This window comes from Euwallacea similis, chromosome 1 (assembly GCF_039881205.1).
Source record: "Euwallacea similis isolate ESF13 chromosome 1, ESF131.1, whole genome shotgun sequence".
Taxonomy (NCBI): domain Eukaryota; kingdom Metazoa; phylum Arthropoda; class Insecta; order Coleoptera; family Curculionidae; genus Euwallacea; species Euwallacea similis.
The window spans coordinates 972,064-984,742 of record NC_089609.1 but is presented as its reverse complement, the minus strand read 5'-3'; the positions used below and the strand labels follow the sequence as shown (position 1 = coordinate 984,742).

Below are 12,679 nucleotides of genomic sequence, written 5' to 3'. Positions count from 1 at the left end.
AAGGAATAATTTATTGAGTCGAAGTTTTCGTCTCATAAATAAATCAGGGCAGGACTGCTGAGAATTTGATGAATAAATTACAGTTTACTTCGAGGCAGAGCCCCTTGATTTATCGTTGATATTTCGCGATTCTCGCAGGAACCGAACAGGTGAACGGGTGTCTGGACACGAAAGAAATCAACAGAAACCCAAGTTAATGGAGGTAATAAATTTTAATTTAAAAAAGTGTAATTTCAGTTCAGAAGGGATGATTTGCTATTTTCTGAGGGATGAAACGTGTCAGAGTGAATGCATTAGCAGAAGCAGCAAATGCGTAACTGATCGTGTCGAGCTGAGAGCAAATGAAACTCCAGATTGCCGAAAAAAGTTTGTTGGTTGAGCCACCGTCAAAAGGGACAGCGATGGCAGTTTAAATATGATCCCTGTACACCGAATCTATATCTCTACGCCCTCGAACAATGTCCGAACGCCCTGGGGAGGCGTTAGGATTAGTTAAGGCTCTTTTAACGTGTTTTCTGTGACGTTGTAAATGAAGAGTTTTCTGGATTTTTGCATGCTTATATAGGCTCCCGTTGGGTAGTTTTCTTCAATTTCTACACAAAACAGTGCTGTCTCATTGTTATTTTCAGCACCATTTCCATGAATATTCCCGTCCTTAAACCCTAAACGAATTTCCATAAAAATCTTGAGCTTTCCATTTCCGAATCCCCTTTCAAGACTCGCATTCCCATGCCAATGAAATTCGACTTTAGATTATTAAAAATTCTAACGTTCAAAGCAATATAATTAAGCTTAGCTTTTCGGCTGCTAGATAGGACCGTTGAGAGGCAAAAAGAGCAATATTTTCGTGTTTAATTTAAACTAGTTACAAGCAAAAGAGAAGACAATATATTTAGCTGTCTGTTGTTAACGTTGTTGAGAGTTTTTGGCAGAGTGATTTTTTTAAAATCCGATTTGTTACCAAATGTCTTTTGTAGCGAACATGTTAAAAAATAGCCCGAGTGAGATTTCAATAAGCATAAGCAAGAAGGCGGTGAAATTCACCAAAGTCAAGCTTAAATTTCAGAACGACTAGGGACGAATGGCAGCCAGTACAATCAAGAATTTGTTTCCTATTATAAGTAAAAAACGCTTCCGTAGGGTCAATTTTTACTCGTACAATTAATCGGGCCTCATAATCAAAAGCAACCCAAAGCAATCAACGTAGACTCGTAGCTCTCAGCTCTCTCCTTCATCGGTGGTAACACCGCCATTAAAACTATGTATGCGGCCGCAGGGGGCGCTTCACTCGCCAGCCGTCAAGCTCGCCAGAAACAGCGCCTACAGAAAACTAAGCAACTAAAAGCCGCCAAAGACCTCACTCCCAAACCCCCTCACGCGAAGCATTTTCACAACTACACCACCGATACTGTTGCCGCTCCGCGCTTGTCCCGAGTAGAGCGAGGTGTCCTGCGACCTCCCGCGCAGAACGAAAGACGTCACAGCACCTCGAACTACCTCAAAGATCCGCATCCCAAAGCTCGCATTCATGAAAGTCCTTCCATTTGTATTCCTGTCCAACCGCTGCGCGCATCCACCCATCACTTACACCAATTACCCCTCTCGCCCTCTACTCTGGTGCAGGAGAACCATGTGGAGACTCAGTTGTCGCCGCCTCAACTGCCCCAGATTTTCGTGCCGGAGGACGGCAAGTTGGAGAGGAGGTGCAGTTTCGTCAGACAAGTGGAGGAGGTTGGGAAGAGGGAGGAGGATGTGTTGGATCGTTGCAATCACATTTGCAACTTCGAAATTAAGGATAAGCAGTGGGAGCCACAGACACAGTACTATTTGGAGGAAAAGGATGTGTTCGGCAGTTTGGATTATCCCTTCTCGGAGGTAGGAAATTAAAACGTTGCGAATTTAACTATTACAATAAAGAAAATGTGTCCTTAAACTCATATGTGGAGAGATGTAGGCAGAAATCCAGAAAATGTTCAGTCTCAAGGGATTAACAACTAAATTTTATTCTCTCTCTTCATGTAGATGATGTAGACAATGTCGAAATTAACCATTCAAATTTGGGAAAACGATGTAGACAATTAAATTCACATAGCGTTTATTACATAGATTCTAATCTTGGGACAAAGGTCGCAAACATGGCCGTAATTTAAATGAAAACGAAGGAAAATCCGAAACGCGGCCAGAATGGAAGGGGTGGCATTATTCGGGTCACGTTCACAAAAACCGCATTTATCGCTGTTTATTGACAGAAAGGTCATCGAAAAATGTCATCGAGGCCGGCCTAATGTTGATGAATTGCGGTCGGCATTTTTACGGAAAAAGTTCAGTATTTTCAGGTGCCAGAGAGGTAGCCTTTTGTAAATATACTCGATTATGTAGTAGATTCCACCATTTTGATTAGAACGCTTGGGTGTCTAAAATGGCCGCACAAAGCTGTCAATGTCTGGGGGCCATTTTGCTCAAAATTTTAATACAAGTGCCTCAAAATAACCGCCAAAAACTGTTACTTTTAACCGGTTATTTTCTTGCACCATACTGTTAATTTAGCGCCACAATACAGTATTCGTTCCTATTAGGCCGCTTAACAAGAAATAACAGATTCAGAGGAGATTTACCATTGTGATAGTAAGACCTTTACGATTACGACTGCAACACACGAACACCAGCGATATTCCGATAAGTATTCGCTAGGGGGAAAGTCGTAAAGATGTCGCAGATCGTGTGTGAGCTCTGCCAGGGGCCTGATTCTTTAGGAACATGTGAGGGTAATAATGAAATTTTTGGCGACGTTGCTTGAGCGAAAAGTTTCATTCTCACTGTCACAAACTCCTATAGGATGAGGGAGGGGAAGTTATGTCGTGAACTCAATATTCCATTATGTTGTAATTGACATTGCAACCCATGGGTATATTAAATATGAATAACTCTTTCCATCGATTTAAATATATATTATGCCACCTCTTTATTGTTAGGTAGTGCAGAGATGTCATAAGTATCGATTGCAAACTTTATTTACATTCACATATTATTTTATACACTACATATTCCATTCATGTTACTTCAGGAATATTTAAGGTTATAATGATCGAGCAGCCATCTTGGCGTCGGCTGTCGCAAAAAGAAGCCATCTTAACGTTAAAAGACCGGCTGTCAAAGGTACCATTTTGAATGCGGACGCTGCGCATTATTTCCATTTTTTCCTCAATTTTGCATTGGCTTTTATACCGGTTTAGATATCGAGAAAATGAGTAATTTGGACTTTGGTGCTTTATAAACGGAAAAAATCAAAATCTACTGAAAATGAACAGCAGTTTTGATCCAGGATGAATCCGACACGAGCTTAGATCGACTAAGAGACAACTAGGGGCCATCAGACTTAAATTTTTTACTGAGGACACACATATCAAGCTTATCTACACTATTTTCTGAGCTTATTTTGCCCGGCGACCAACACTAATAATACATAATCTATATATATTATATACCTATTTACTCTACTATATCCTCATATACAAGTATGTAGTATTTTTTGATATGGTTCGTTCCTTGCCTAAATCAGAGATTGCTCGGTTGGCGGTAGTAGTGATAGGTGTTCACGAATTATTCGCTCGAATAGTGGGGCGAGTAGGATGAGGGCGGGTTCGGGTAGTACTGCATGAGCACAGCAGCCGCAGCGGGTATGCAGGCCGCCTTACTGATCAGGGAGAAACAGCGTCTTCGCAGGAAAAAATACAGGAAAGGCCGGCACGATTTGCCCAGTCACGTGGCCACCAGGGAGATTGGACCTTTCCCGCAGTATCCGCCAGGGTTCGAGGTAAGTTAGAGGTCAAAGACATTAGGGAATTGACCACAAAGTTAGAGAACGTGTCGAAAGCACCCATGAATTTGAAAGAGAGCGTTCCTCAGAATTATCTACCCATGCGCCAAATTGGAAGTTCCTGCAAGTGAAGGACTTGCGCATTTTAGGACTCTCCGGGTTATCGAAAAGACCGCGAGTATGATTTTTCCGTTCGAGGGCAATTCGTTTTGCTAATGATACAGAAAGGTACTGAACTGACCGCTTGGATTTAAATTAACAAATTACAGGGGCAATGCATTTTTAAATTACTGTGTTGAAATTCATGATCTCATCAGGTTTTATTGCCCCATATCGTGGTGATTAACCCACGCTAAAATCGATATGTACGAATATAAAAATAACTGCGGCATGAAAAATTGCAATACGAACTGTGGGAATGCGATACATGTGCGAGACTTTATTCAAAGTTGAGTTTATATTATTTGATATTCTTAGAAAACAGCATTTATTAGCTACTTGTACAGAGTGGCCTACGTAGAAAGCTCACCTTGGGATGTCAGAAACTATAGCAAATGCACGTTTGATTAAGTCATGTAAGTAATGTTGCGTTGGTTATACAGTTTGCTCCACAATGTGGGGCGCCCCGTATATAGAGGATAAAAAATTTGGGAAAATTACTCGATTAAAAAGCAATGTATTTCTCGGAAAAAAGAAAAATTGGAAAAACACGTAAAATTTTGGGAAAATTGAATCGAAGGATTCGGACTTGGACGTGTCTTATTTCTTTATATAAACTCGTCATTGTACAAGCCTAAAGTGTATTCTCGCCTTAATTGAGGCTCGCCCAGTTCGTAAAAAAATGGCTTTAATTGCGTTTTGAGTCAGCGGTCTCTGTTCACATCGCTACCTTCATGAAAACTCGCTTATTTGCTTCTCCACAGCTCTGCCGTCAACAGAACATCCAGTTTTGCATATAATATTTCTTCCCATCTTTGTACTGAAGTTCATCTTCGAATATCGCCACACACTCATGAGGAAATATCGTTTGCGTGCTTATCAGTACATAAAAGACCGGACGCCATTAACGATCATCTTATGACTACAATAGCCGCCATTATGCTTCCATCTCAGCTAATGAATTAGACAAGGAGAAAAGGTACTCTGAATACCCCCGCAGAGCTAACGAAATGAGGAGCAAAATGGCTGTAGCAGTTTATCAGTGAGGGCAACGAGGAAGGCTGATGCTGTTTTGATAGTGAAGCCCTTTTTGAAACACGCTCGAATCAATTTAACTTCATCATGTTTATGTATTTTAATTTAATTAATGGAGTTTTTGATGCCAAATAAATTTCCAAGTTTTAGTGAATTTTGCGTGTGTGGCCGAATTTGCGTATTTTGACCTGAATTGGGGCTCATCCAGGTCGCAAGAAAAACTCCTTAATTGCGCCTTTAGTCAACCGTTCGCTCTGTTGCCTTATGGCAACTCGTTTATTTTCTGCTCCAAAGTTCTGGCGTCAATAAAACATCCAGACTTGCAAATTACATTTCTTCCCATCTCTGTAATGGAGTTCGATTTCAAAGCCGAAACATCGTCACATACGCACACGTGAACGAAATTGCGGGCTTCGCCTTTCATAAGAGATTGTATGCTTTTGACGAGAAGTATTTCCAGGGAAATTGTGAAACCAAATTAGGGTTTATTATGCATAGCATTAACTGGGAAAAAAGGGCCTTGGCCAATTTTGATGTAAAGGGTCTAAGGAGGAGAGTTTTTTATGTAGAGATGGAAGGGTGGACCCTAAATTGCCGGGAAAATTAAGCTCTTTCCCGCCGGCCTTACACATTTCAATTTGAACGCGGATATTTCACACATGGAGGCAAATATTGATTGTCGCCCGTGGTTAAGATAATCGTTTTTGGTGGCACAATCACTCACGTTAAAACCGTGTTTCCAGGAGTGAAGCCCCATTTGCCCATAAACAACAATTGCAGCGTAATATTCACATTCCCGTTTCAATTATTCGAGCCAATCGCGCACTTTCAAGTGTCGGGGATTTGCATTCTCATTATCTTTGATTTCGATTATTTAGGACGCTTCAGGTTGTGCATGTGCATTTTAACCACCCATCCATCGGGAGCAGAAAGGTATAAATACACAATTTAATTTTTTGACAATTTTTTGTAATTCATTTCCGCCATCGAGGCAAAAATGCAAATTGCTTCGCATTGTGTTTCCTTTTCCTATTTACGAGAAGTGACAGCGGCGAAACTGCACCAAGATTGATTGCGCAAACATCCCCGACAGAAAAGTGCATTTTTTAAAGTCGCCCCTTTTCATTTCGACCAAACTGCATCTTAATTAAACTTTTATTTTGCCATGACACACAGTCGGATATTGATTACGTGTTTTTTCCTCGGATGCCTCTCGAAGTGCATGGGAAATACTCGAAACGTGGGCCGCAACGGCCCCATTCCAGTGCATATTTAGCGTTATTCTCTTCCCGAGGGAAAAACAACTTTATTAAATTTCGGTTTTAATTAAAAAAATACTCAAATATATGGTGGTTTTAATGTGGCGAGGGGGGTGTCAAGGCCGGTGGTGTAACACAATATTTTCTTTCCCGGTCGTTTAAAGAAATTTCATAGCGTTTAACCGCGCCCTCTTAAAAGGGATTTATTTGGGGAATATACTTGGTTTTAAGATCGTTAAAAGCTGATGTCGTTCAACGAGCTTTTATATCGTCTATGCGACACTAAAACAGGGCCGAAACGGGAGTTTTTCTTAACAGCATGAATTTTTCGTCAAAACCGCTAAAATTCTTCATCCAGAAAAAATAAAACATTAAGTAGCAACTGAAATGTTCCGTTGTGCTAATCCGAGACTGGGATGGGTAATCCGCCTCAGAGCGTCCAATTTGGAATTCTCACTCTTGCATTAGATGGGAAACAGAGAAGCCAAAGGCGAAAATTTTTTATTGCTTAACTTCCGCTCTTCAGAAAAATGATCGCCATTTTAGATAAGCGAATTCAACATAGCGTATTTACTTCAGCAGCCTGCCGGCCATTTTATAATATATTCCCATGTTTGTGCACGATCAACGCTGTCACGTTTCATGTGAAGCAAAGACGATTAGCAGACAACAGCAGCCGATGCAGACAAATAGGAACAACTATCGGCCATTTTGAAATTCTTGAAACCTCGTGCTGAGTCTACAAAATGGCCGACAGTCTAAAGACGAAATATCTTCTTTTATGTTTTTTCTTTTTGTGATTATTAAGGTTTTTTTGTATTATATGAAAATTTCGCTCGTGTCACAAGCATCAAAACTTCACATATGCGTGTCCTAAAGTGTGTTGCAGTGTTAAATTATTATTGATCTGCCGCTCTTAATTGGCAATAAAGCCCCTTTATGACCCGATAGATTGATACTCTAGTATATTGATCTAGGGGAAACTCCTAAGGGCACTCTATTCCCAATGTCGTCCCAGCCAATTAACCCGTTTCTTTTAATTGCCTAAATCAACAAAATTAATTCTTTCATTGGGCATAAATAAAACGAATTCTGTAGAAGGTGCCGGAAAGCGGTCGTGTTATAGATATAATTGAGCTTGTAAATTTTGCGTGAATGTTTGGAAATACATCGACAAAGTGGATGTATAAAGTGCCGAACTGGGTCACGATAAGCTGACATCATAATTTTACGTACATATTGTAAAAAGGTAAGAAAAAATGGTTCGTGTGAAGTAGATTTTCCGACTAAATCCAGAATATTTTGTGAAAAAAGCGTGCCGCCATCTATGAACAAATCGTTCCACCACACAACGATTTTTATGTTTTTCAAAGGATTTGATTGGTTTCTTTCTAGATTTATGCATTTGCACTTACAGAGTGTATTTCTGAATGATACTGCATGTTTTTGCTTAGTATTATTCCCCCCGGAGGACGCTCCGCAATTGCTTTTCGGCAATATCCCCAACCAGCATGCAGGAAATTGGTAGAATTTTGCGCAAATTGAAAATTGTATTTTTCATAACATAAACGAGATTTAAGGGCATTTAGAGAAGGAAAGAGTTTCAACACAAGGTAAAACTTGATTTATGGTTTATTTTCGACACAGCACGCACTGCACTGTGCGGTCGCACGTCCGTCTATGAGACTTTTTCTTTCTCGACAGCCGCATATTTTACTTACACTCAATTCGAGTGCTATATCCGAGTATGCTGCTCGTCGGTCGTGCAACTTCGGAGACCTGAACGCAACTGCCACGACATTCCTGGTATTGTCAAATAAAACCGAATTTTAGAAGCGAGATTTTTACTTGTTTTCAACCCGATACAATCCCGTATGAACACTCATTACGTTTCTAATTAATTAAGCTTGCACCCTGCACGAACTTTCCCAAATTTTTCCCACATTTTCAGTCGAAATCCGATAATTTTCGCGAGCGAAATGGGAGGAAACGCAAAAACGCCATTAATACTGACAACGGAAGCGTTATTGTTTTGTTTTCAAAGCCTTAACCGAAAACCTCACTCCCCTGTGACGTATTATTGTAAAACCACGTGTCAATTTGCTTTTACAGAATTCGGCCAAGTTCTCTTTGAATTTCATATTCTAATGTAGATGGAAAATTTCATAATAAAAAAATGCCAATTGAAATCAACCTTAAAACGGGCGCTTTATAGACTGCTAGCCGCCCCAAATGAATCGACGTGTTTTATGAGTCACCTCTAAAGTGCCATCATTTCCGAACGTACAAACAAATTTGACTGCACCTTGCAGTGTTGTATATCCCATTTAATATAATTTTTGCTGCAATATTCAGCATCAACTTTGGGGTGACATAAAATTAATTGAACCCATAGAAAAAAAACGCCCATTTCGCCACTTATCCACAGAGTTTTAATTACAAGTAAAACACCGTTCGTCCGAAAAAAAACCGAAATCATAACTTCCGTGACCGGCGGCATTAGGCGGACACGCAACCGGTCAGGGTTGACCACTATAACTTTTCGCCTTTGCTGACCTCTCTAATAGCGTCTGCATTTTTCTATTACGATATTATATTGCAGTCACAAATTAAGAAGGTACCGGTTCTAAAACCGCGCTATTTTCACAGTGTTCGCAAGGCAGGACAGCATGGCAGGAACGGGAACGGGGAAGGCGCTGTTCGCTCTCCGAGGAGGCGCGGCAACACCGCATCAAACAAACCGAAGCGCATCATCGATGGATGAAGAGAAATCGGGTAAAGTGAAGAAACAAATGAGTGTAGTTTGTTCAAAATGATCGCTAATGTCAAAAACTGCAACAAGTGACGAGCGTCTTTCGGCAGCCATTTTGTTACACTTGATAAGAGCTGCGCTCTCCACTCTAAGCGAAACTTGGCGTATTTAGAAAATAGTGTAACCACTGTATTCAAAATCGAAGATGGCCGAAGCATCTCAAAATACGACGGCCATTTTGAAACAGAATAACTTTTCTTTAAGGCCTTCAAAGGCTCTTCTTACAGCAAATTTTGCGTTTTTTCTAGATATTATGAAAAAAATAAAATAAAATTAAGAAATTGGAATTATTTCAGGTACAACCGGAAAGCCCAAGCTCTTCGAAATATACCATCAAATGTGCAAGTTTATAGTTCTCTTAAAATAATTTACAGATGGTGCCCAGAGGTAAAATTTAATCCGCACCGCGAACTAATAAATAAATAAAGGCGTAGAGAATTCAAATTGCATGAAATTCCCTGTTCGAATACAATCCTCATACATTTTCCATAAGCCGCTTTGTGTATCAAGAAGACGTGGATAGGTGTATAACGCATTGACCTGCTGCAAACCTCCCGAATCGTTAATATTTATAAAGCGTAATTTGTATGCAGCAGAGACACCTGACGGGTGTTATCCTAAGTTATAGAAGACAGTCAAAGAAAATGTCACACAAAACATATCAGAGTTGTCAAACTAGAAATGGTATTATTGGTTGCATAGTTCTGATGACTGGCATCTAAATGATTGTGATAAACGTTTTTGCACTACAGTGTGTCATTTAAAAAGGTGCTTACTATCAAAAGTACATGTATTAATGCTGGCATAACAATAGATCCACGATACAACGTACGGTGGCGCTTCCGACGAAGATGACGACTACGTGGCCTTTCATCAAAGCGCAGCTGCCAACGCCCTGCTCTACGTGGGTCTGGGTACTACTGCCATCGGAGGTGTGATTTTCTTCGTGGGTACCGGAGAAAAAGGGTTTAAGGTATTCGTCTGAACACCCTCAATTCACACTATGATCGGCGTTACATTTTTTGCAGACTCTAGAGCTAAGACTAATAGGGCCTACGTTGATAGTGGCCGGCTTACTGTGCTGCTTGATTCGCGTGCTTCTCTGTGCCTGCCCGACCACCTGTTTCCGGTCCAGAAGCAGGACGAAATTCAAGGACTGTGCCCATAGGAGCAGCAGACGTCGTTTAGTGCCTCGTTATCCGCCGGAAATGGCCGACCAGGTGGACTTTGTGCCGGCGGATAAGACCGCTCTATTGCACAAGCACACCAGGAAAAAAGTGTCGATAGTGCCGCCCAACTACAGCCTCCCCAGCACTAGTACCAGTGAATTTAAAGAGTTGCCTTCTCTGAACTTGGAGAAAGAAGTTAGGAAGTTAAGTATTCCTCAGGTAAGGTTTCATACTTTTCGGCTGCATGTTGGTTGATTTCGGAGATTTAGATCCACCTTCCATCGCTGCCCGACTCGGAGGAGCAGAGCAGACAATCCCATGAGGACAGCGTGATCGAACTGACCACCATGGACCTCACTTACGACGTCGAGAGCGTCTCGAGCAACGACAGCAACGGCCTAATAACGGCAGAGCAGAAAGAGTCGCGACCGAGTAAACTGAGCAGGCCGCGTGAGCCCGTGTTGAGTGCGCCCCCTCACCACGAGGAGACGCTGCGAGTGGTGATAGAGCATTGTAGTGATACGGGTAGTGAACCTTGTAGTGCTACGCAGAGTGCGGCGGGGAAGACGGAGCCGAGGAAACCACCTAGTGATAAGCATAGCGGAATTGTCTTGAGTCCGCTGCAATTAGGACAATAATATAATAATTATTAATTAATTAGTAGGGAGGAGTTTTTTAATGCCGCGCTTTAGTTTTTTTTGTAGTGTCAGGAAGGTGTAAGGCTTTGCTAGAGAATAAAGAAATTTAAAAGCGTTGAGAAATGGCGACTGGGAGCCATTTCGATTGTTTCTCAGGTAACAATCAAAATAGCCTCGACAGGCATTTTGGCAACATCGTGAAATATTCTGCAAGTGTCGGATTTTGTTGTGATCTACTCCTTAATATTGGCCATTTCAAAAATCCTCTTGCCCTTCGGCGATAAAAACGTGAATTGGATTTGAAGTATTTTCCAATGAATCAACCGAAACGTCACAAGATTACTCGATGGTTTCCATATTTTTTTTACCCTTCGTTACGCCCTGTGCGATGGAATTTTGTTAGGAAATTCGGCACCGATGAGAGGGCGCTGCGAGCGTAAACATAACCTCAAAACACCATTATCACGATGAGGATTTTGACCAGATAAGTGCAATCATCGTCGCAAGATGCTGGCCGAACGCCATTTTCATTTTATTCACCCATAAACCACCAGCCAGCAAAGCCCCATACCACTAAACTAAAAATGTATATTTAAAAGTTGTATGGAATTGATAACAGTAGTGAAACTCACTATTTTTGGCATTTGCCTGTGTTGTTAAATGATTTGGTTCCTACTTTACGCTGTTTATGTTTCTTAGATACTTTTATATTTACATGGGAGAAACTGAAGAATAGGTAAGTAATAAATGAATCAAAATTTGACAAGGGATATAGTACCTACCAAAGCTAATATCAAATCGGAAAAACCTTTAATCAAAGCGATTTATTACGCATTTATTTAAAATCGAACGGCGTCACGTTTAACGTGTCTACAATTATTTAAAATGGCCGCCGTGTGGCAGAGCCATCTGTCGATATCGCGGTAGTACCTGGAATTCAAAAGCTAAAAACCTCGCTTAATTCACACTGAAACGGTTGTTTTTAATACAATATGATATATTTAATAAGTGAAATATTATATTACTTTGAAATAGGTACCTGACGCTTGATAAAGCTGAATCTAGTGCTTATATGGCCTAATATAATTCTAATTTCCTTTCAAGCCTATCAAGTTTTGCAATTTAATTTCAAAAATTTTGGACTGTTGCGTTCAGTTTTATACAGGATTACGTATGTTTTTCAATATAATCTAAACGCTTGAATCTATAAAACATGAAATAATGTACCTTGATTGCGTTTTTGCTCAACAAATCCACAAATATTTATCCGAAAAGTTAAAGCAATTCGAAAAAAAAGATGTTTTTACATTTGAAATATCTAGTGATAAAATAAACGTATAAATAGTGAAGAGTATAATATTGTATAAAATACACGTAAACGTAAGTAGTTGAACAAATTCAGTGAGCCGTTTAAAAGGGAATCTCCATATAGAGACCGAAATAAAGCTTTTGTACTATTATTAGTAGGATGTTTGTTATAATTGATATAAACAGGGACGAGACGAATAAAATTTAACTTTAAAGGGTACATATCGAGAAATAAAGTTTGAGTTGCTAAAGGTCTCGTTGTTGTTTGTTTAACATTCCCTTGAAAACTGGACTACTTAAAATATCATTCAAATTGTTGATCTGGTAAAATGCGAACCTGATTCCACCGGTCCGGCTCCATTAAAATCCAAAAAAAGTTATTCACCATTTAATCAAGAAATCTCCTTGTGTTGAATTTTTCTTTACTCTAAGAACATATTACATTTTAGTTGTAATCAATTAAGAGCTAGCTTTGGTCAATC

The 12,679-nt window shown here is 40.2% G+C and overlaps 1 protein-coding gene across 2 annotated transcripts in view; it reads left to right on the top strand.

The window, feature by feature from the left end:
- The window catches only part of LOC136419977 (uncharacterized), a 31,569-nt gene extending 19,129 nt beyond the window's left edge, over positions 1–12,440 (top strand). Inside the window, exons 3-7 of one of the 2 annotated variants that reach the window (XM_066406630.1) lie at positions 630–1,875; positions 8,920–9,045; positions 9,897–10,055; positions 10,111–10,470; positions 10,521–12,440. In XM_066406630.1, coding sequence (XP_066262727.1) covers positions 1,261–1,875; positions 8,920–9,045; positions 9,897–10,055; positions 10,111–10,470; positions 10,521–10,889 — 1,629 coding nt within the window. In that variant the 5' untranslated portion in view covers positions 630–1,260 and the 3' untranslated portion in view covers positions 10,890–12,440. Of the gene's footprint in view, positions 1–629; positions 1,876–3,233; positions 3,815–8,919; positions 9,046–9,896; positions 10,056–10,110; positions 10,471–10,520 lie in introns of both variants that reach the window. The other variant, XM_066406715.1, reaches the window with a different exon arrangement.
- The last annotated feature ends 239 nt before the right edge of the window (positions 12,441–12,679 follow it).